The sequence below is a fragment of the Raphanus sativus genome, chromosome 6 (genome assembly GCF_000801105.2).
Source record: "Raphanus sativus cultivar WK10039 chromosome 6, ASM80110v3, whole genome shotgun sequence".
NCBI lineage: Eukaryota > Viridiplantae > Streptophyta > Magnoliopsida > Brassicales > Brassicaceae > Raphanus > Raphanus sativus.
Window position 1 is genome coordinate 17,390,998 of NC_079516.1, and position 24,800 is coordinate 17,415,797.

The 24,800-nt window shown below is 29.4% G+C and overlaps 4 protein-coding genes and 1 long non-coding RNA gene across 6 annotated transcripts in view; 2 read left to right on the top strand and 3 right to left on the bottom strand.

Annotated features, from left to right (window-relative positions):
• Positions 1 to 2,128, bottom strand: part of LOC108809609 (zerumbone synthase) — a 2,176-nt gene extending 48 nt beyond the window's left edge. Inside the window, exons 1-5 of the mRNA XM_056987570.1 lie at positions 1,979 to 2,128; positions 1,799 to 1,879; positions 1,417 to 1,685; positions 986 to 1,192; positions 1 to 388 (exon numbers count right to left, since the gene is read on the bottom strand). The exon at positions 1 to 388 is cut by the window's left edge and continues 48 nt beyond it. Of these exons, the coding sequence (XP_056843550.1) occupies positions 39 to 388; positions 986 to 1,192; positions 1,417 to 1,685; positions 1,799 to 1,879; positions 1,979 to 1,998 (927 nt within the window). The 5' untranslated portion in view covers positions 1,999 to 2,128 and the 3' untranslated portion in view covers positions 1 to 38. The remainder of the gene's footprint in view (positions 389 to 985; positions 1,193 to 1,416; positions 1,686 to 1,798; positions 1,880 to 1,978) is intronic.
• A 5,554-nt stretch (positions 2,129 to 7,682) lies between these two features.
• On the top strand, positions 7,683 to 9,799 carry LOC108812038 (transcription factor ICE1-like). 2 transcript variants are annotated; one of them, XM_018584180.2, is made up of 5 exons: positions 7,683 to 7,829; positions 8,006 to 8,820; positions 8,896 to 9,123; positions 9,208 to 9,378; positions 9,487 to 9,799. In XM_018584180.2, the coding sequence occupies exons 2-5, from the start codon at positions 8,041 to 8,043 to the stop codon at positions 9,568 to 9,570; spliced, it is 1,263 nt and encodes a 420-aa protein (XP_018439682.1). In that variant the 5' UTR covers positions 7,683 to 7,829; positions 8,006 to 8,040; the 3' UTR covers positions 9,571 to 9,799. The 2 variants fall into 2 exon arrangements, with proteins under 2 accessions (XP_018439682.1, XP_018439681.1); XM_018584179.2 differs by lacking the exon at positions 7,683 to 7,829 and having other exon boundaries at positions 7,846 to 8,820.
• A 3,532-nt stretch (positions 9,800 to 13,331) lies between these two features.
• Positions 13,332 to 15,010, top strand: LOC108807958 (probable non-inhibitory serpin-Z5). Its single transcript, XM_018580177.2, is given in 3 exon segments — positions 13,332 to 13,725; positions 13,728 to 13,840; positions 14,176 to 15,010. Coding segments are annotated over 3 exon segments (1,236 nt in total). The 3' UTR covers positions 14,905 to 15,010.
• Positions 15,011 to 19,341: 4,331 nt separating this feature from the next.
• On the bottom strand, positions 19,342 to 20,462 carry LOC130496547 (uncharacterized). The gene is made up of 3 exons (XR_008935708.1): positions 20,101 to 20,462; positions 19,720 to 19,814; positions 19,342 to 19,455 (listed from the first exon to the last, which is right to left on the bottom strand). It is a non-coding gene; the product is annotated as an uncharacterized LOC130496547 (long non-coding RNA).
• Positions 20,463 to 24,069: 3,607 nt separating this feature from the next.
• On the bottom strand, positions 24,070 to 24,795 carry LOC108812039 (light-regulated protein 1, chloroplastic). The gene is made up of 3 exons (XM_018584181.2): positions 24,561 to 24,795; positions 24,329 to 24,484; positions 24,070 to 24,246 (listed from the first exon to the last, which is right to left on the bottom strand). The coding sequence occupies exons 1-3, from the start codon at positions 24,755 to 24,757 to the stop codon at positions 24,171 to 24,173; spliced, it is 429 nt and encodes a 142-aa protein (XP_018439683.1). The 5' UTR covers positions 24,758 to 24,795; the 3' UTR covers positions 24,070 to 24,170.
• Positions 24,796 to 24,800: the final 5 nt, after the last annotated feature.

Below are 24,800 nucleotides of genomic sequence, written 5' to 3' on the forward strand. Positions count from 1 at the left end.
TATTGCAATACAGTAAAATACTTAAATTAGCTTGAATACTAAGGAAAAGGAAGATTAAGAGACTTAAAACATGTAAATCCACCATCAACAACAAGGTTATGCCCAGTCACAAACTTAGCATCATCTGATGCCAAATACAAAGCCGCTTTAGCCACATCTCTCTCTTCACACTTCTCTCCCTTTAACTCTCCTCCCGCGTTCACAATCGTCACAAGCTGTTCCTCTGGAATGTCGTGACCCGTAAATACTTCGCGAAACATCCTTAGCGTTAGAGGCGTAGGGATACCTGCAGGTGATATACAGTTGATCCTTATGCCGTGCTTGCACAGCTCACCAGCGACCGTTTTGACCACCCCCGGTATTGTGAACTTAGAGATTGAGGTGCCGACTGGTTTTCCCACTACCACCCGCAAACGCAGCTTTTGCGGTTTATAGCGGTTGTTGGCGTTTCGAAACAATCACAGAAAACGCTACAAATCGTTTCAAACCGCTCCGAACCTCTTAAAATCAAAAGCTGGTTCCAGCTAGCGTTTGCGGTTGCGGGCGGTTGTGGGAGGGTAAATTTTTTTTCTTTAAAAACAGAATAAATAAAAATAATACTAAAAATATCCAATAAAATTTTTCAATTGAAATAATAGAAATTGTAAAATGTATTCATATTATATTTCAATTTATATTATAAAATTCAAAACTAAAATATTTTCTATAAATTTTTAAAATTGAATAATATGATTTTATAAATATAAATTTTATATTTATCATATTATTATGATTTTTAATATTTTTATAATTACATAAAATGTAAATATTGTTAAATTATTATTTAACATATGTTGCGTTTTGTAGTTTACCAGTCATAAGAGTCCCGCAAACGCAACAATTTCTAACAGCTATACCAGTCGTACAAATCTCTAAAAAACGCTTAAAACCGCAACCACCCGCACCCGCAAACTCCCGCAACCGCAACCGCAACCGCTGCGGTTACACCAGTCAAGCCCTGAGTATGCATGTGGGCCTGACCCACCCATCAAGCCGCTGATGCTAGATAGACAAAGTATGGAGCCTGACCCAGCGGGGATCATGGCTCGAGTTGCGTGCTTTATACCTAAGATGGTACCTCGCACATTGAGACGCATCACTTTGTCGTATATGTCCATGTCTAGGTCCGCTATGCTTGGTGGTGATATAGAGCCTGCATTGTATAAGTATTATTTTTGTAAATACCTTTCCACGTAACGAGAAAGATGTTTAATATTCAAGAACCAAGATTCACCAAATTTCAACAAAAAGCAAACAAAACAAAAGATATGTTCTAGTAATCGCATGTCCATATAGTTATGTTAGATATGATGCATTAATACTTATATAATTTACGGGAGATTTTGATTAAACTTTTTTTAAAAAAGTATTTCTTACATGATATTCCGGCGCTATTAAGCAATACGTCGAGCTTCCCATGGCGAGCCACGACGGTTTCCATGGCCTTAGCGACTTGTTCCTCCACAGAGACATCACATCTTATGAAATTTGCGGCTAAGTCAAGTTCGGTCGCGGCCATACGACCAGCCTCCTCGTCTATATCTACAATATTGACTTGAGCACCTTGGCTTACAAATTCCTCCGCTGTGGCCTTTCCTAAGCCGCTTGCACCGCCTGTTATGACCGCGACTTTGCCTTCTAATTTTCTAATATATTTGGGGTAAACCATTTTAGAATATTTTCTTCACGTATTTGAATATCTGATCAGGACTCAGGAGATATAACTTTGTTAATAACTAAAGAACATTAAAGAGTCGACCTTGAAGAAGAAGTTGAATAGTGGAGAATAGAGGTGATTGGCTTGGGGATCAAACCCTTTGACGCAATGAGTTTGAAGTTTCTGCAAATAGAAGCCATGGAGAAGAATATTGAAACGATTACTAGTTATTTAATTAGATAACTAAGTATAGACTATAAGCATGTCTTCTGAGTGTTTTACCTTGTGAATGACCTCAGCATTTTTCCTCTCTTCCTCTTCTTAATCACTACGTGAACGTAAATTTAAGATCTTTTTGGTTTAAGAGGCTTAAGCTTTTTATCATGGGAGAAAAGGTTGAGAAGCCAAATCTACCAAGATCCAATTTTATTATAATATTCTTTTATACTATTTATTGTATGAACTAAACGTATATCCTTCCACTTTAAGAAAACATAGCCAAGCTATATGCACTTTTTAAATATAATTATGAAAGCGAAATGTTTAATTTGTATATATATATATATAGTTTTATTCAATTTTCTAAAATCAAGTATCAATGAATAAATCTATTTTATTATGAAACTATAATACTCTGTCACTCTATATATATACTTTTATCAATGTAAGGGTATAGATGCTAACTCGGTTATATTAGAATTGATATAAAAATGGTTCATGATATATATTTTGCTATATTTCTCTTACGTACGATAGTTCGTTTGCTGAAATTTTCTAACATATATAAATGGTATTCAACTGTTTGATTGGTGTTTGCATGCATATGCATGTGATACACATTCAACCGCTCAAATTTGTTTTGTGTGAAAAATGTTACTTGGCCAATATTTTGTCATTAAAAGATGTATTTGGCTAGATATATCATCGACACCAATAGAAATTAAAAAAACTATGACGTTGGAGACTATTTTTGACTAATTCAAACTCAAATAATGGTTATGTAAGTCCATCCAGTCACTCGACCAATGTACTAGAGTACTAGAAAAAAACCCTATCGTCTGGATAAGATTATAAAAGTTAACAAAAAAAAGAGAGAATCTTGGATAAGACAGAGATTCTCAAAAAGCTACTGTTGACCCAAGAACCCCAAAAACCGAAAGGTAAAAGAGATTAAAGTAAGATTTATGTTAGTGGCCACTTGGGTTTGGTAGGTTTTGATCATGGTTTGTCTACATTACAAGGGACAATAAAGACAATAACGACACCGTTTCCGCAGGCTTTACTGCTCGACATTCCACAACTCAAGAACTCCTCTATTACTCTATACTGTATATGTCTGGGTTTTAATTACGATTAAGATAACTAATCAGTGTGAAATTATTGTCCTATTGGGTAACTAATACTATTAGTAACTAAAACCCTAGAAAAAGAATCAAAACACCTTTTGTTTTGTCATCTTGCTTGTGGATTAAGACAGTCTTTAGACAAAGCAAGCCTATTACTCTGTCTCTCTTTACTCTTTTGTGTCGTTTTATTACAGCAACAGTATCTCTGTCTTTTTCCATCACGTGGGTACACGTGATTTTGGTCCACCACGGACCGTAAATTAATTGATAAGTCCAAGCCTAGTAACATAGTCTCTCAGGGCTAATCTTATCAAGCCCATTAACATTGTCATCTATTTTAACTGAAGTACAATTTCGGTGTGTTTGGATAATTGGATAAGAGTATTAAAAAAAAATTGGTGTGTTTGGAAACATGGATTATAGTCTTTTTAAAAAAATTAATTTTGTTTGAAAATAAAGATAGTAGTATTAAACAGAAAAAATAATGGGCTTAAGTTATTAAGTCCATTATAAAAGAATATTGTCAATATCTATACTATTATTTATGAAGTGATTTTGCTTACTTGTCATGTTCTCCATGATTTTAGCTAATTTTGTTTATTTGTCATATTTTTATTAAGTTTAAGCTAAATTATCATTGATGTATTATTTGTTTTGAGCTGAGTCACTAAATTATTAATTTAAAATAATAGCCTTGATGAATATTCTATATAAATAAAAACGAATTTTATTTTATTAATATTAAATTTATATGTTATATTATCTTTTCTTATTTGTCATAGTTTTATTAAGTTTTAAACTTTTAGATAAGTTATTAATTTATTATTAGTTTCTAACTATTCACTAATTTATTTTAATGATATAAAGTTTATATGTTATATGCTATATTAAATAATTGATTACAAAATAATATTTTAGAATTATCAAAAAAAGATAATTTTTCTATATATATTCTTTTTTTGTGTCTATCTGAAAACAATATTTTTATTATTAAAGTTAAAAAAAATTAAGATACAAAACAATTTATTATTAAATATTAGTCAACCAAAAAATATAAATATATTTTCTAAACTATCTCTAAGATATGAGTGTTTTAAAAAAACTTAACACAATAATAATAATATATTTTGATTAAAAGTATTTGACATATATAAATATTTTGATGTTTGATTTAACTATTTAAAAACATAAATAATAATTTATTATGCTGATTTTAGATTAATAAGACATAAACTAATACTCCTGTATGTGCGGGCATGTGCGAGTAAGTATTTATAAGAAATTTATGCCCGCATGTGCGGGCAAAACACCTAGTATATAAGAAAAATACAATATAAAGTCCAATTTGAAATACCAACTCAAATTATGGTTTTTATATTTCATATTAAATTTTTAAAATATAATATATGTAATTATTTATATGATGATACGTATTAAATACTATTAATTATATGATTACTTATATGATGGTACATATAAAGTACGATTAATTATATGATGAAATTATACGATATATAATAATGACTAAGGATGGGTTTTCAGACATCCATACGGGTTTGGTTCTGATCGGTTTGTGTTTCGGGTTTTCGAGGTCAAAGACTTCAGTCCTATTAGGATGTTTCTAAATTTTTGTTTGAGTTTGATTCGGATCTTTGTGGGGTTTGGGTTTGGATAACCTATTTAAATTATTTTAAAAGTTTTAAATCATTATATATTTTAAATTTCTCAAAATCTATAAATAAAGTAATATATTACCTATAAATTTAAATAACATATGTCAGAATACCTAAACTTAACATATCAATTGGTTTGATTTAAAATTTTGGATACGAAATCAATAATTATTTTAAGTATTTTTGGTGATTTGAGTATACTTTAACTATTTCAGATGTTTGTTTTTGACTATCTATATACATTTTCAAGTATTTTAAATCAATTTAAAAGTATCATTCTTGATGTTTTATATACGTTAAATATAAAAATAATTAATATATAAGTATATAAATCTATTTTTAGATAATTTCAGATACACGAATACTTCGGTTAGGATCCGATTCGGTTCTCTAACTAACAACATTTTGAATAATTCGAATATTTAATCAATTTATGTTCAGGTTTGGTACTATATTTACGGATTGGTATCAATTCTGTTCCTCGGATTCATTTTACCAAACCCTAATAATTACATGAAAAACAAATATCATCATATTTTTAAAAATATACATCCGAGGAGGTGCAGAGATCAAAGTCTATAATCATTTATTTTAACAACAAGCCAGATAAATATGTTGATTGAAGAGCGAATAGAATAAAACTAGAGAAATACATAGTTTACGAAAGACACTCTATGTGTCGAATTTATTATAAAGAAATTTTTATTAAAATAAATAAATTCAATAATTACAAACAAATAATATATTTCATAAAAGTGAAAAATAATACCTGCACTTTTTATGATAAAGAAACTTTTATTAAAATAAATAAATTCAATAATTACAAACAAATAATATATTTCATTAAAATGAAAAATAATATCCGCGCTTTCGAAGCGCGGGTCAAAATCTAGTATATTTTAAAACAAAAATCAAAAACATAGCAATGCTATGCAATGGAGCAGGCCAGCAGGGCAAATGAATCTGTGTCTCTCATTCTCAATTTTCGTTCTGTTTCTTTTCAATTCTAAAACTGCAAGATTCACTGCAATAGCCGCTGTGTTTCCACTGTACTAAAGAAAGTCTCAGCTTCTTGTCACATGGATCGATGACGAAGCATACAGAAGAGAAGTGGCCTTTCTTTTCGATTTCTCATAAAAGATGTCTTTTAAGGCGAGAGTCCGTAGATAACTGGTTTGGTACTTTCTGTTGTTCCTTTGGAGGAGTTAGTGAGAAGATAATAATTAAGTACATTAACTCGTATGCATACTCTAGTGGGATGTGTTTGCTTACTGCTGCAACTGTTTTTGCTTAGCAATGATGATCTCATAGTGTCTGAGTCAAGTTTGGCTCTAAGCTGTGATCATGGTGGAGTTGAATCGGATTCTATAGGAAGTTCTGACACAGCCATGGGAATGGAGGTGAGAGTGTTCATGGACTTGCTTGTGGCTGTAAAAAAAGTTTTTCAGTTGGAACACAAACTCACATTTGATAAGAAGCTTCGTCTTGATGGCCGGAGCAACGACTAACCAATAGATGGTGGAGTTAGACTCTTCAAGTGTTATGTTTCCATATCACCAGCAACCAGTGAATCCTCTGATATATTAGGGAATACACATTGGAGAAAATGTTTACCAATCAGCTAGTCGAATGCTCCAAAGAAGAGTTATCATTTCATGTATCGGGTCAAAGATTTGACATCCGAATTGCCTCTGTTCCAGATTGTTGTCCTGAATCCAAACACTTGGTCCTTGACTGGTCTTTGCTCGAGTCAAGATGAAGCAGTTTCTACGTTAAAGCTAAGCCCTACTGTGAAGGTTCTGTTTTCAGATTGCATCAGCTCATTGGTGAAGAAGATTTGATGAAAAGGTTCACATTTTGAAAGGACAAGGAGAGGAGTTGATAGAGTTACTCACACAATGCGAGCAAATTGCTTCCATCTATCATTTAATGATTTTTTGTTCACTTATTTCAATTTTTTTTGAGAAAAAAACCAAAATAACATCAAACCAAATTTTTATCACAAAATAGCATGACAAAAAGAAAAATGACCAAAAAAAGTTTTATTGAAGGGTAAATATGCATTTATAATCATTTGGTTAATTAATCTAATACTTAAGGTTTAGAATTAAGGAGTGTGTTTTAGGAATGTGTTCAAATTTTTAAAAATAAAAAATAAATATTAAAATTTTCAAAATAAAAATGTATTATTTTGATCATTTTAGTTTTTGAGTGCTATTTTTGTGTTAAAGATTTAAAAAAAAATATTTGAGAGATATTTTATTCCCTTTGGTGAGAGAAGAATTTAGACCTATCTTTTAATGCAAATGGAGGAGGAATGGAACTCCTTACGTGGCTTTAATTGTAGAGCTCAACTAACCACTAGTGTATTTGAAACTAATAAATTTTGAATTAGTGATTAACATGTTTAGAAGTTAAAATTTATCTTGTTTCCTGTGGTTTGTTAACATTTGTCTGTTCGTCGCATTAAAATCGGATTAGTGCGACGTTATTGTCTGTTTATATTATTATTATTTTCTTGGTAAAATGTTAAATGTCTGTTTATATTATTGTATAGAAACAAAACTGATCCCTTTAGAAAGAGTAGGGGCTCATTTTTTTTGATTTGGAGCTTTCTAAATTTCAGGACAAGTTTTTATGTTTTAGCATTACTAAATTACAGAACACTTAATTTTACTTGATGGTAAAAATGACGTGACGATGCTTATTGCCTATTTGCCTACCATTCATTCCAAACATAAATTATATTTTAACTCGAACTGTTCTTTTCCCAAATTTCGTATTAACGAGTAGTAATATTAAACTTTTGCTAATGACATGAAAAGGTTTTTAATGTAACTAATTACTAATTAGCATTAGCTAAACAACATCAGTTACATAAGTGCATGGAAGACACGTGTTGCATGGTTTAATTAGTACATAAGCCGACGTCATTAGTCAATGTTAATACACATGACTTATCATCACCACCATAAGTTTATTTTACCCTCTCTCTCTCTCTAAATAAAACAGAGAGACAGTGACACATAGAGATAAGCAAGTCAGCAAAGATGGAGCCGTGAGACGGTGAGACGACGGCAACGAACAAACCAAAGAAGTCACGAGATATCTGATGTAAGTGTTGAATGAAAAAATCCTAAAAGTTACGATTTGAAGCTCTCTCTCTCTCTCTCTCTCTCTCTCTAGAATCTCTCTTTTTACAGATAAGCCCACCTCGTGGATTCCTCGTGATTCCACTTCAATGCCCCCCTTATTGTATATCCAAAAGATTCAAACTTTTTGTTCTGTAGAATTGTCTTCAGCTCGAAAAGCTCTCACCTTTACGATGGTTCTCGACGGGAATGGCGGCGCTGTATGGTTAGGCGGCGGCGGAGCTGGAGACAGGTTTCATGAGGAGGGGGAGGAGGAGGACGGTGCAGCTCACTTCAAACCTATGCTTGAAGGTGGTGACTGGTTCTTTAACCAACCACAAGATCTCCATATGTTACAGAGCCATCATCAAGATTTCAGATTCCTCGGTGGTGGTGGTGGTTTCTTTTTTAATCCTAACGACAATCTTCTTCTTGATCCGTTCTTGGCCGCTGCTAACAACAGCAAGTCTTGTCTCCTCAACAACGTTGCAAACCCTTTTGATAACAATAATGCCTTTGACTTCGGGTCGTCTGATTCTTGTTTTCTTGGAGGGTATGGTTCGTTGAGCTCCTCCTCCGTCCCTGAGTTCTTATCTGCTCGGGAGAACAACAACAACACCTCAACGCCGTTGGAGTCAGAAGGTTTCGGGAGCAGAGCGAAGGTTCTGAAGCCTTTAGAGGTGTTGGCATCTTCCGGTGCACAGCCTACTCTGTTCCAGAAACGTGCAGCCATGAGGAAGCTGAGTGAGGATGGAGAGATGGACGAGACTGGGGTTGAGGTTTCAGGGTTGAACTATGAGTCTGATGAGCTGAACGAGAGCTGTAAAGTTGTTCAGAACGGTGGAGGAGGAGGAGGTAATAAAGGTAAGAAGAAAGGGATGCCTGCTAAGAATCTGATGGCTGAGAGGAGGAGGAGGAAGAAGCTTAATGATAGGCTTTATATGCTTAGATCAGTTGTCCCCAAGATCAGCAAAGTAAAACGAGTTACTTCTCTCTCTCTCTTGTTTACTCTTTGTGTTTTGTTAAGATTTGGTTTGAATATTTTGCAGATGGATAGAGCATCAATACTTGGAGATGCAATTGATTATCTAAAGGAACTATTACAAAGGATCAATGATCTTCACACCGAGATTGAGTCAACTCCATCTGGTTCTTTGCCGCCTCCAACTTCATCAAGCTTCCATCCGTTAACGCCTACTCCGCAGACTCTCTCTCGCCGTGTCAAGGAAGAGTTGTGTCCCTCTTCTTTGCCAAGCCCTAAAGGCCAGCAAGCAAGAGTAAGGCTTAGAGACTTCATGGTGTTTTTTTTTTGTTACATGGTTGAGACATTGACACACTTGTGTTTTTTCTTTATCCATCAGGTTGAGGTAAGATTAAGAGAAGGAAGAGCAGTGAACATTCACATGTTTTGTGGTCGTAGACCTGGTCTTTTGCTGGCTACCATGAAAGCTTTGGATAGTCTTGGATTGGATGTTCAGCAAGCTGTGATTAGTTGTTTCAACGGTTTTGCCTTGGATGTTTTCCGCGCTGAGGTGAGAATAATAAACATCATCTTATGTTTCAGTTAAACAGTTGATGTTGATTTTTTACAAGATTTTAGTAGTAATTAATGTGTTTTATTTTTGTGTGTATATTATCAGCAATGCCAAGAAGGACAGGAGATATTGCCTGATCAAATCAAAGCTGTGCTTTTGGATACAGCGGGCTATGCTGGTATGATCTGAGCTGATCCTGAGTCAACATCCTTGAGCATCTGATGGAGCTGAGCTAGAAGAACTAAGCCTTTAAATTTTCAAATTACTTCTCTGTTTTTTGTTTCTTTCTTCAAATTAAGGCTTTAAAGATGTATTGCAAATGAGAGTTGTTTAATTTGACCTTTGAGAACTTGGTGGTTGTTTGATACATACATGACTTCAACCTTTATATTTTAGCAATGTTAACCTCATTATGTTTCATCTCCTGAAGGCTATGATCAAGAATTTCTCTTTTCAAAATTTTACATCCGAGTAATATTCTCAAAGAAGAGGAAAAGATGATTCCAACATGTCCAGGTGGTTTTAGTGAAGTTACTTTTGCACATGTACGGTTTAAGACAGTGAATCAGATGTGTGAGTTCAACAGACAAAACACACGGCTTTGGTTTTAGCAAGATGAAAATCTTGGAGTTTATTTGGTAGAAAAGTACACGCTGTGATTTGAAGAATGAACAGAGAAAAGAATAGGGCCGACTCTTTATATAAAGGCTCTTTTTAAGTAAAACTTTTAATATCCGTACGGAAGATTTAAAAGTAGAGAGCAGACAAGAGTTTGATGGCGGTTAGAGACGGAAGAGATACAGTCACGAGAACGTAGAGGATCTGAGGATGTGATGAATACAAAGTAAAGTTTGTGGGGGCCTTGGAAATTGTATTGAATCTTCAAGAACTTAAACTTTTTGGGTTTGATATGAGCTGTGAATAAATATCTATTTCTGTAGTCTATTGCATGATTATTATTGGTTATCATGTATCAATGAAGTCCTCGTGACTCCAGTTTTAGTGTCCTTTTTGAATGATTCAAAAGACTTTGCGTACTTTTCTTATGCGTTTTCTCTGCAAAAAATTCTTCTCTTTTTTGGAGGATTTTTTACATGCTTAAAATCAATTGTCCTCGAGTTCAGCAAAGTCGATAATAAAGTCTTCTGAATCAAGTTGGACAACATTACTTACTTTTAAACTTAATATCTATGTTGAGATATATTATAGACTTTTTTTTTTGAAACGATTTTGATATATTATAGACTTCAGGTAACTTTTAGATGCAAAATAAATAATGAACTTTAGGTAATCACATACAGGTGATTATATCTTTTTGGATTATTCTCCAAACTTATGGATCCTTTAAAGTCAAGTCTTAAACTTAAAAGTCTAGTACAATAGTAATAAAATATAATACTTATATATATATATATATATATATGTGTGTGTGTGTGTCAAATTATATAGATTATAGATTATTATTATTATTGTCACCGTAAATAATCTTTATATGAGTTTTGTTGAAAACAAAATCAAGCTTCATCGTCATCTTATTACATTTATTTTTATTTTTACTATGTAATATTTTTCCTACTTCATTAATTAAATATTATTACGAAAATACATCATTAAAAATTATGAATTAAGAAAATTATTAAACATCGGATAAGTTTAAAAAAAAATTAAATTAATACATATAAAATGTATAATGTTGTTATTGACTCGATTGTCGTAAATTTAAATTTATTTTTCCATTATAATTCTTATTTTGGATGGGGATCGATTTAAATTTCTAAGGTTATACTTTTTCTATAGCCCTAAGTACAAAATTGATAACAATTCACCTATGCACCATGTTTATAAAATACAAATATTAACTGAAATTTACGTGTGATAATGGATTTTTAATCATCAAATAAGTCTCACATAACATATGTAAAAAAATCCTACCACTATAAATATTCTTTTTATTTTTTTTATTAAACTAAAACATCAAACAAAAACCGTTACAACGCACTGGTTAATTTACATAATATTTTACTATTATAATTTGTCTAGAATTTAGAAAAATAAAATTATTATCAAATAATTATTTCAGTTAATATTAATTATTTATAAAAGTTGGCATTTTCAAAAATCTTTTTTTTTCAATATCACTAATATTCTTAAAAAATTTCTTGTTAGTTAAATAATTTTTAGTATAATGTTTATCATTAAATTTTACAATTCTCTCTGGTTAGGATTTTAGACAAAGAAAAACAAATCTTATTTGGTTTAAAATGAAAAACATGTAGTTTTTCTTGACACATATCACAATCATATCGAGTGAAATAGTTGAAGTTATTCTTTGTTTATAATACTTTTAACACAAAGTATAGATTAAAAATAGAGCTATTTATTATAAGAAAAATAAGATTACTTTTACAATAGACTTTTAGAAAATGAAAATTTTATGGATATTCTTATACTCAGGTAATATTTTATATTCTCGTAATATTTTTCATGTAAATACTATTGTGTTTTGTAAAAATAATATGTGAAATTTTAAATCTTAATATAGATGTGAAATATTTGTAGCTATTTTGGTTTTAAATTTTTAACATACAGTTATCTATTAAAAATGGAAAGTTAGTTATTTATATGAAAATAATAAGAGTATACTTACAATTTCATTTTGTTTAGGCTTTTAAAAAATGAATATTATTTATTTATAGTTAGTTTTTCTTCATGATTTTTATCAAAAAAAATTGTACTTGTAGGATTTTATAATTTGTATCTGGTTAATATTTTTTTCTTAAAAGTTAATATTTATCTTATTATTTAAATCCTGGTTCAATCAAAGTTTCTAATTAATGCATTAAATATTGATAGTACTTTCAAATATAGTTTTACAATTTGTTTTTGTTTAGAAATTAAAAAATGAAAAATTACTATCAAATATATTTAACAGTATATAATGTAAAAGATTATGTAATAGTAACTTTTCTTTTCTAAAATACTAAAAAGAATTCCAAAGATTATTTTTTTGACACATGTCATAATCTTTAAAAAAATTTGAACAACCAAACTTAGATTTATGTAATAGTAGTTTTCTTTTTCTAAATTCTAAAAAAAATCTTAAAAGTTTTTTTTAGTAATGATAATGTTTCCTTTTCTATATCTTTTAAGTCTTAAATAAAAGATATTTTTTTTGATACATGTCAAAATCTTTTAAATTTATTGACACATGTAAATATCATGTTAATTAATAACTTTAAAAACCAAGTTTTATAATTATGTTATGTTATTATTGGAAACTATTTAGTATTCTCCTTTTCCACACTTCTTATTAAACAAAATTTTTCTTTTCTAAATCTTTTTAAATCCTAAACAAATAATTAATAAAAAGTAAATTAATTTTATTTTTCTTATGTGTGTGTTATTTATATGAAAGTTTTCTTGTAAATTGATGACGGACGACTACTGTTTTTGTTTCCTCTACCCCTAAGTATAAAGATGATAACAATTCATCTATGCACTATAATTATAAAATACAAATATTAACTTGAATTTATGTGCAAAAACAAATTTTTAATTATTAAATAAATCTCACACAACATATACAAAACAATCACAAAATTATAATAAAAAGATTTATTTTTTTGATCTTCTTTATTAAATTATAACATCAAACAAAATCCGTTACAACGCACGATCTCATATCTAGTATATTTATAAAATTCACTTTTTCAAACAAAAAAGCATTTTGTTCAAAAACAAATTTGAAAAGATTAATAAGTGACAATATAAATAGATGAAAAAAATTACTATTTTTTAGGTAAAGAGATAATAATAGAAGTTATTGTGTAGCGTATCATAAAAATCTAAATAATATTATAAGGAAATATGACATTTTTTTTTACTTGATCATATATTTTCTATATATATGTTTATATGCTGCGAAGAAAGAAAACAAAAAAAACCTAAAAATGGATCCAAAAGAGAAGAGACAGAAGCTTAGCACACCAGCAGAACTCAAAAGCCCCTCTCTCTCACTCTCAAGGAAGGATGTGGCGGCAATCACAAGTCCCTCTTTAAACTCAAAGGTTGATGTGGGAGAAGCGATGAAGAAGCAAAACGACGTCGCTATGTTCCTTACAGAGAAAGTAATCTCTGCCCTAGCCAGAAACTCTAACTTCGTCTTCTCTCCGGCATCAGTCAACGCCGTTCTAACCATGGTCGCCGTTACGTCGGGAGAAGAATCACTCAGATCTTTGATCTTCTCCATCCTTAGGACATCCTCTGTCGATGAGCTCAACGCTGTTTTCCATGAAGTAGCAAACACCGTCCTGGTCGATGGAAGTGAGAACGGTGGCCCTAAGATCCTGCGGTTAATGGAGTGTGAATGGAGCAGTCCCTATCCGTTAGTCCCTCCAAGAAAGATCTCCTTCAGAATTTCTTCAAAGCCGCTTTTGCTCAAGTTGATTTTAGATTCAAGGTTTGTGTTCTAGTTTTAACGATTTCTCTAGTTACCTGTTTTTTTCTTTTTTTTTTGAATAACCGGTGTATCCACCGAGGTGGATTCAGACTAGCGGCGAGTGTCCCGTATCAGCCTAGATTTTAAATTTTACCTCTAGTGACCAGCTGGGTTCGAACCGGGGTCCGTATTGGGTCCGAAATTCCCTTGAGACCACTGAGCCGTCCACGCTTGGTTTAGTTACCTGCTTTTGAATAGTTTACAAGGAATGATTAGATTTGTAGGACAAGATCTGCTTCAGTTATTATTATAGAGAATGATTCGCCTTTTTTTTGTATTGGTGAGAGTTGAAACAGAGTGAACAAGTGCGTAAGGAGGTGAATGAGTGGGCTTCACGGCACACCAATGGTCTCATCAAAAGCATGCTTCCTTCCGTTACAAGCGACACGGACTGGATTTATGGAAACGCAATCTACTTCAGAGGAGCGTGGGAGAAAAAATTCCCAAAGTATTTGACAAGGGAGGACGAGTTTCACCGTATCGATGGCACATCAGTCTCTGTGCCGTTCATGACCACAACCTCTAGGAAGCAATACGTAAGGGAATACGATGGTTTCAAGGTTCTAAAGCTCTCGTTTCAACGAGGCAGTGATATCATCAATGGTCGTAGATTCTCAATGTATTTCTATCTCCCGGACGAGAAAGATGGACTGGATAGTATGGTGAAGAGAATGGCCACTACTCCTGGATTCTTGGATAGTCACATTCCCAGTGAAGAAGTTGGTGTTGGTGAGTTCAGAATCCCAAAGTTTAAGATCGAGTTTGGTTTTGAGGCTTCCAAGGCTTTTAATGAATTGGGGCTGGATTCGGTTTCCTTGTACCATAACGCTTTGGTCGAGATTGACGAAGATGGTGCAGAAGCTGCAGCTGTTACTCGTAAAGGAGGCCGCAGAGGGTGCATGCTCCACAGCACTGTGAGGCTGATAGATTTTGTGGCTGATCATCCGTTTCTTTTTTTGATAAAAGAAGACGCAACTAGAACCATTATGTTCGTTGGTCAAATCTTTGATCCTCCCACCGCTTAAGACCTGACCGGTTTGCTTTTGTTTTAGATTTTTTTGTTTAAATGAAATTGCAACTTTGCCACTTTAGAGCCCATATTGGTTTTTGGCTGTTGCTTCAGATGTTGCGTTACAAAGAATATTGAAAGATGCATCATGTTTATTTTCATTCATTTTAAAATAATTTTAGTTTAAAGACTAAGGTACACCCATCCTACGGGCGGGAACACAAATATATAAATAATTTAAATATATTTAAAATGCTTAATTCATTTTTAGATTTAAAATAATTAATTTTATATTTTTATTAAGTCAAATTTGTTTATTATTTTACAAATCAAATTACAAATCAAGATATATTATGTTTTTAAATTTTGTTCTAATTTAGTTTCAAACAATATGTCACTTCGATTATTTTAAAAAATAAATACCTAACTAATATTGTAGCCTTAATATAAATCTAATGTTAAATTTCAAATTTGTCTATTAGATTTTGTTTTTCTTGTTAATATAAACATAAATCTAAATTTCAAGATAATTTTAACATTTTTTGTTTATATTTTTGTAGTTTTGTATTGATTTTAATTTTACAAACATGAATATTTGAATTTTTTGAAAACTTAATTTGTTTTTCCAAATTGTTTTTTTTTGTCAGTTAAAATTTTATGTGGAATTTAAAACAGCTGTGTTATATATCAAGTTAATTATCTTATGAAGAATTTTGTTCTTAACCTATTTTATATTCATTTTATTTTGAGAGAAATATTTTTCTGATATTTTTATATTTAAAAATATCAAATTAAGATGTTGATTTAATATATTTTCAATGATATTTTTAAATTCTATATGAACACGTCAAATGAACAACAATCTAAATTTTGAAATCATATGTACTTTCAATTCATATTTTATTTTTATTTAAAATTCTTTTATTTTTTAAGATTAATATTTTTTAATTAATTTACGGTTTTTTCAAACATTTAGGTTATATAGTAAACAATATGTTGACATTCAATGATTTATGAAGTTAACTTATATATAGTATATGTTATTTGTGGATATTTCAATAGCATATAACATAAACTTTAAAAATTGAATCAACTTGTATATATAATATATGTTATTTGATATTTTCAGTATCATATAATCTAAACTTTAAAATCACGTGTTTTGAATTTACATATTTATAAGTCTTCCAAGTTTTATGTAATAAGGGGAAATTTCATAACTACACTTTGTGTAGTACCACAATTCAATAATACCATCAATAGAAGGACATTTTCATAAATACATCAAGCATTAATGGGTGAATTACTAAACTGACCCTTGTCTATTCTTCTCAACCATCGTCTTCTTCTCTACTGTATAAGAAAATTCTCCGACGAAAACAAAGTGTCTTTTCTCTCACGGCAACGAGCGACGGCGACGAGGTCAAGCGATGGTGACGAGATCGAGCGACAGCGATGAATGCAACGAGATCAAGCGATTGTGATGAGATCAAGCTACTGCGACGAGATCGAGCGACGGCGACGCGATCGAGTGATGACGAGATCGTGCGAAGGCGGCGAAATCAAGTGTATTCTCTCTCACAAAGCAGATGAGATCGAGACTCGAAATCTCAAAGTGTCGAATCCTCATAAAAAATCACAAGTTGTAAGAGAAAAAGTTTTATAACCCCTTTGTAAATATGGATTTCAAGTAATTTTAGAATTTTATTACGATACCACATAGGGTTTGACTATATACATCCGATATATTTTGATTAAGTGATGGTTCGTTAGCTTCCATATTTTATTTGTTGTGTAGTTCACGAGACTACTCTCAGAAGAAGCGAGTGATGCTAGTGATGAAATGATGGAGCAAGAGATGGCTTTAGCTAAATGAATGTAACTTGTTACCTTTTAAGCACTGAAAGTTTTGTCCTTTTATGTTGCCATTCATGTCTTGCTGTATGTGTTCATTGTGAGATTACTCTGTTTGACAGATCATGTGGTCAATTATCATAACTAAAGGAGGTTCCTTTTTCTAATGTGCATTGAAAGTTTTGCCCTTTGTGAATAATACGTGTAGTTTCTGTTTGTGCATGTGAAAGTGTGTTTATGTTTGCTAGATTCATGTTTTGAAGTGTGTGTTCATTGTGAGATTAATTACTCGTTGATTGATTTTTGTTTTCACAGGCTAGGGCTTGTTGGAACTATCAAAATAACATTCTTCGTCTCTTTCTATTAAACTGGTTTGGTAAATTCATAGCATGGAGATATGTTGTTAGAAAGCTAATGAAGTTTTTTTGTTGTCGTTAATGATGATATGTAGGATTGGGCTAATGAAATATTTAAGAGGCTGGAGGATCAAAAGTCAACCAGGGAAAGAAACAGGATGCACTTTGGCAGCCTACTTATACATTTCTTGTAGACAAGAGGACAAGCCACAAACTATTAAGAGTTTATAAAATCATTAATAAATCATTTATAAATTTTATAAGAACTTATAAAACCTTGTAACAACCTTCTATAAAGTTAATAAACACACATAAATATTTTTATAACTATTTATAAAAATTTATAAAACTATTTAAACTTGCCTTGGGATAGCAAAGAAGCAAACGCCCCACGTGGTGTTGTAATAGAGTCTCTCAAACTTCACCTGGATAATAGTTGTTTTAATAATTTATAAGTTTTTATAACTTTTATAGCTAAATTATAAATCTTTATAAAATAATTTATAAAGTTTATACACCATTATAAAGGATTATAAAAACAATTTATATGGGTATGTAAAATTTTTGAAGCGGTGAAGCCTTGCTTGCTGTCCACATGTGCCTCAAAATCTGCCACGTATCATCATCTCTTTACAAAGCCTTATAAGGGTATGTAAAATTATTTGTAAAAGTATATAAGCCATTAATAAAGGCATATAAAACAAATTATAAAATCTATAAACCATTTATAAATGTTTATAAGAAAGTTATGAAAGTTTATAAATAATTTATAAGGGGTATGTATACTATTAATAAGGGTTTATAAAACGTTATGAAAGCTTATATTCAATTTATAAGGGGTATTATTAGTGTTGTATATATTTATAAATCAACTAAAAGAGTCTATAACCATTTAGAAAGCCTTATAAAACAATTTATAATGGTTTGTATAATAACTTATAAGGGTTTATAAGAGTATGTAAATAATTTATAAGGGTTTATAAATATAATTTATAAAGTTTATACACCAATATTAAGCAATTTATAAGGGTATGTAAAATTATTTGTAAGATTATATAAACCATTAATAAAGGCATATAAAATAAGTTATAAAATTTATAAACCATTTATATATGTTTATAAGAAAGTTATGAAAGTTTATAAATAATTTATAAAGGGTATGTATACTATTAATAAGGGTTTATAAAAATTAATGAAAGCTTATATTCTATTTATAAGGGGTATTATTAGAGTTGCATATATTTATAAATCAACTAAAAGAGTCTATAACCATTTAGAAAGCCTTATAAAATAATTTATAATGGTTTGTATAATAATTTATAAATAATTTATAAGGGTTTAAAACAATAATTTACAAAGCCTTATAAAGGTATGTAAAATTATTTGTAAGAGTATATAAAACATTAATAAAGGCATATAAAACAAGTTAAATAATCTATAAACCATTTATAAATGTTTATAAGAAAGTTATGAAAGTTTATAAATAATTTATAAGTGGTATGTATACTATTAATAGGAGTTTATAAAAACTTTATGAAAGCTTATATTCAATTTATAAGTTATGAAAGTTTATAAATAATCTATAAGGGGTATATATACTATTAATATGAGTTTACAAAAACTTTATAAAAGCTTATATTCAATTTATAAGAGGTATTTTAAGAGTTGTATATGTTTATAAATCAACTAAAAGAGTCTATAAGCATTTAGAAAGCCTTATAAAACAATATATAATGGTTTGTATAATAATTTATAAGAGTTTATAAGGGTATGTAAACAATAATATAAGAGTTAATATATTGTATATAAAAACTTATATGATTCATAAATATTTATAAAGATTCAGAAACTGATTTATGAAATCTTATAAACTAGTCTATAAGATATTTTATTTTGATTTACAAGAATGTATAAATTGATTCATACAAGTTTATAAATTGATTTATAATACTTTATAAATATCTGCTGCATTCTATAAGTTAATTATAAATATTTATAAACTAGTTTATAAAACTTTGTAAATCATTTGAATCTAGTTCCAACAAAGTTTGTACTTACAAAACTCAGTTCTTGTTAGTCATTATTAACATAATATGACAACATCAAGACTTCTCCATATCTCACTCTTCTATAAAAGAAACGACTGAACCAAACTCACTTACACGTCCAACTAATCTCTCCAACTATGCAACTCATAAGAGAGATACAATTGTTTTAGTATAAGAGATGTCTTAACATACTCTGCAACTTTTATAAAGAGTTATAAATAGTCATTCTTTAATCACATAAACTACGTTCTTGTTGAGAGTCTCTTTTGCTTCTTCAAACAGGTCACCAACCTTATCGTTCTTCAAAATCTGAATTCAAGCCAGTCACATATTATTCATAAGCATCAACACTCACTTCCAAAAACAAGATACAAAAATAACATGCTTTCGTAACTCAACAAACTCATGCTCAATCTACACTGCTTCTATAGAAATTATACACAAAACAAGACATAAAATATGAATCTCATAAGTACCAAACAGAACATTACAATAATAAAACACCAACATTTCACCTCATATATTGCATATACTAAACCTTGCTAAAAAAAATAAATAGTAGCATTGTATTACCTCAAGAAAGTGAGGTACTTGATATGCATATCACCACACATATTCTCCACAGTATCCTTTAAATCCAAAAGCTCACATCACACCTTTGTAATTCCCTGTAACATTACCAGATCAATCAAGAGAAGAAGTAATCATGGAATAAATTCACTCTTAGGTTAATAATTTCTCATGAATTAAATATATGTTAAGCTCTATGTCTTTTGATTGCTAACAGATGAACAATAAGACTTTAAATGACCCAATTTATAAAGTCTTACAAATTTTAGATTTCAAAACTTCATGAGAAAAACTTCTGTCTTCTTTCTCAGAAACAGATCGATTTTGATAAATCAAGCTACAATTACAGAAGGAGACGAAAATCACCATCTATTGTCCTCTTACCTTTGTTAGTGTTTCTTATGCGTCGGGAGAGAGATCGTCTTGTTCGTCTGAGCTTGTAGAGTCTGTCAGTTTCGCTGGAGAACTCGTTAGCCACGTCAGATCTCGCCGGAAAACTCGTCAGCATCGTCAGATCTCGCCGGAAACTTGTCAGCGTTCGTCAAATCTCGCCAGGAACTCTTCAGCGTCGTCGGATCTGGCCGGAGAACTCGTCAGTGTCGTCGGATCTGGCCAAAGTCGTCGAATCTGGTCGGAGAACTCATCACCACCGGAGACTCTTCCCAGATCTGATCACGTTTAATATGAATCTCAATTTTTAATAAATCGTGGAGAAGAAATGGTAGTTTTAGGTTTAATTAGTTAGGGGTATAATAGTATTTTGTCTATTAAAATTTTAATGGTAAAGTTGGTTAGTGTAAACTTGAAAAGTGGTATCATGAAAGTGGTATTTTTGGCAATTTCTCATTTAATAATTATCCTTATTGGTTATATTTATGTTAAAATAATATGTGAACATTCTCAATTATTTATAACATCAACTTATATATAATATATGTTATTTGTGAATATTGTCAATTGCATGTAACCTAAAATTTGAAACCACATATTTTAAATTAATATAGTTATAATTGTTTTAAAGTATTGCATTTTTTATTTTTATGTTAAATTTCCAAAATATTATAAATATTAAGTTAATTTGTATAATTTTTTATTTTTGTTAACCTACCTTATCTGATATTGATTTCTATTTTATTGTTTCAATGTCTTTCAATATTTATTTAAAAATTATATTTGTTAGTAATTTTTATGTTAATTTACAAAAATTAGTTTAACATAAGTAACTTAAATATAATGTTTATAATTTTGTAAGTTTAACTTTTTATATGATTTATATTTTATTTTGAAATGAATTGTTTTTGGTGATATTGACATTGATTAGAAATAAAAGATTGAGAAAACGATTGGCATATTTTTGGTGATTAAAAATAATACGTGGACATTTTCATAATTTATGACATCAACTTATATATATTATTTATTATTTTGAATATTTTCAATAGCATATCATACAAAATTTAAATTACCTGTTTTAAATTTTTATCGATATAATTATTGGAAAGTTTTGCATTTTTTTTAATTTCGAAAATTTATTATATATTCAGTTAACTTTTACTTTTTTAGCTTTCCTTATTTGATATTGATTGATTTCTATTTATTTTTGAAACAAACAAATTTTTGGAATACTGACATTTTTGGAATATTAAACTAAACTAATGATTTCTAAAATTATGGTTATTGTTTTAAATCTTATGTGTCTTCAATTATATTATTGAATAATTTAAACAGCATAGAACCTAAACTTAAAAATTCATGTGTTCTAAATTTAAATTAAAATAATGATTTCTCATATTATGGTTAGTTTTTTTTTAAAATCCTATGTGTCTTCAATCATAGTATTGAATATTTTCAATAGCATATAACCTAAATTTTAAAAATCATGCGTTTTAAATTTATATAGTTCTAACTGTTTAAATATCTTGCATTTTAAGTTATTTATTATATTTGGAAGATATTTTATGTTAATTTCGAAAATATATTATATATTAATTTAAATTATCTATAATTCTTTGATTTTTGTAAGTTTACCATATTTAATTGATTTCATCACATAAATATGTAATAGTATATATGAATTGAAAGTATATATTTCTATTTCTTAAGTTTACCACTTTCCAAATTGTTTTTTTTGTCAGTTAAAATTTTATGTGGAATTTAAAACAGCTGTGTTATATATCAAGTTAATTATCTTATGAAGAATTTTGTTCTTAACCTATTTTATATTCATTTTATTTTGAGAGAAATATTTTTCTGATATTTTATATTTAAAAATATCAAATTAAGATGTTGATTTAATATATTTTCAATGATATTTTTAAATTCTATATGAACACGTCAAATGAACAACAATCTAAATTTTGAAATCATATGTACTTTCAATTCATATTTTATTTTTATTTAAAATTCTTTTATTTTTTAAGATTAATATTTTTTAATTAATTTACGGTTTTCTTTCAAACATTTAGGTTATATAGTAAACAATATGTTGACATTCAATGATTTATGAAGTTAACTTATATATAGTATATGCTATTTGTGGATATTTTAATAGCATATAACATAAACTTTAAAAATTGAATCAACTTGTATATATAATATATGTTATTTGATATTTTCAGTATCATATAACCTAAACTTTAAAATCACGTGTTTTAAATTTACATATTTATAAGTCTTCCAAGTTTTATTTAAAAATTATCCTTATTGGTTATATTTATGTTAAAATAATATGTGAACATTCTCAATTATTTATAAGATCAACTTATATATAATATATGTTATTTGTGAATATTGTCAATTGCATGTAACCTAAAATTTGAAACCACATATTTTAAATTAATATAGTTATAATTGTTTTAAAGTATTGCATTTTTTATTTTTATGTTAAATTTCAAAAATATTATAAATATTAAGTTAATTTGTATAATTTTTTATTTTTGTTAACCTACCTTATCTGATATTGATTTCTATTTTATTGTTTCAATGTCTTTCAATATTTATTTAAAAGTTATATTTGTTAGTAATTTTTATGTTAATTTACAAAAATTAGTTTAACATAAGTAACTTAAATATAATGTTTATAATTTTGTAAGTTTAACTTTTTATATGATTTATATTTTATTTTGAAATGAATTGTTTTTGGTGATATTGACATTGATTAGAAATAAAAGATTGAGAAAACGATTGGCATATTTTTGGTGATTAAAAATAATACGTGGACATATTCAGTAATTTATGACATCAACTTATATATATTATTTATTATTTTGAATATTTTCAATAGCATATCATACAAAAATTTAAATTACCTGTTTTAAATTTTTATCGATATAATTATTGGAAAGTTTTGTATTTTTTTAATTTCGAAAATTTATTATATATTCAGTTAACTTTTAATTTTTTAGCTTTCCTTATTTGATATTGATTTCTATTTAATTTTGAAACAAACAAATTTTTGGAATACTGACATTTTTGGAATATTAAACTAAACTAATGATTTCTAAAATTATGGTTAGTTGTTTTAAATCTTATGTGTCTTCAATTATATTATTGAATAATTTAAACAGCATAGAACCTAAACTTAAAAATTCATGTGTTCTAAATTTAAATTAAAATAATGATTTCTCATATTATGATTAGTTTTTTTTAAAATCCTATGTGTCTTCAATCATAGTATTGAATATTTTCAATAGCATATAACCTAAATTTTAAAAATCATGCGTTTTAAATTTATATAGTTCTAACTGTTTAAATATCTTGCATTTTAAGTTATTTATTATATTTGGAAGATATTTTATGTTAATTTCGAAAATATATTATATATTAATTTAAATTATCTATAATTCTTTGATTTTTGTAAGTTTACCATATTTAATTGATTTCATCACATAAATATGTTAATAGTATATATGAATTGAAAGTATATATTTCTATTTCTTAAGTTTACCACTTATTATTTAGTTTTTCTTATATTTTATATTTATTTTTTATTTGTTTTTCTTTTTTAGTAACAATGACACGTGGTATTTTTCGGACGCAGTTGTTTTCGCTGATGTGGATGCTCTGTGGAGTCTCAAAAGTGAAATTTTAATAGTATAGATTTTAATCGCGTGGAGATTTGTTGAGCTTAAATTGGTTGGCAAGTAAATATACAAACTTGTGATATCAAACAGCTACAAAGACTATCTCTATTGTAGAGATTTTTTTTTATAAATGAAAATAAAGATCTTGTTTCAGTACTTCTAGGATTGTGCTTTGTGCAAGATTACTCAAAGTTACCTAAACTAGTTTGAGATTTTCCTCATTATTGTGTTGATAAATCATTACTGTTTTATTAACTTTGGAAACTTGGGGTTTGATTCACAATTTCAGTCTTGATTAAGTGAAGCTAGCTTTATATTAGCATAGAGATACATACAAACACATATCAACATCACATCAAATCTTTGCTTCTTCTAATAGACATCTTTTTGATAGCCAGGTTCACAGAACTCTCCTCCGAGATCAACGCACGCCTCCGCGACGAAAACACTGTTTACAATCAGAAGTTGAAAAACGCAAGTTGAGTATCTCAGGTAAATGAAGAAAAGGGGTTTGAAGTATGTGATCTTACGTTTTAGGGGTGTTATACTCTAGGTATTCTCGGTCTACGTTCTCTGAAGAAGTCACGGGAGGGGAGATGGGCTTTGTTTCAAGCTTGACTTCAGGGTAGATGTCAGCTGAGCATGCATATCCGCTGATCACTTCACATGCTTCGGCTGGGAAAACACTGAGCTTAGTGATGTCATTGAGTTAGTCCATGAGGGAAGAGAAGCAAAAAAAAAAAAGGGAAGTGAAGGACTCACGAAAGGAGGGAGTCATAGTCAACGGTGAGAGGATCAGAGGTTAAAGGAGATGATGATGCATTTGGTCTAAGAGATGAGAGTCTTGAACCTTTAGTGTTTGTGATGGTCTGAGGAGGAAGAAGAAGACTTATCTTTGGAGAGAAAAGTGATGAAGAAAGAGGAGGAATGGTTGGTTTGATGCACAAAGCTCCCTGCATTTTTATTGGTTTACTGATTTGAATATTATTTGTTGTTTTGGAA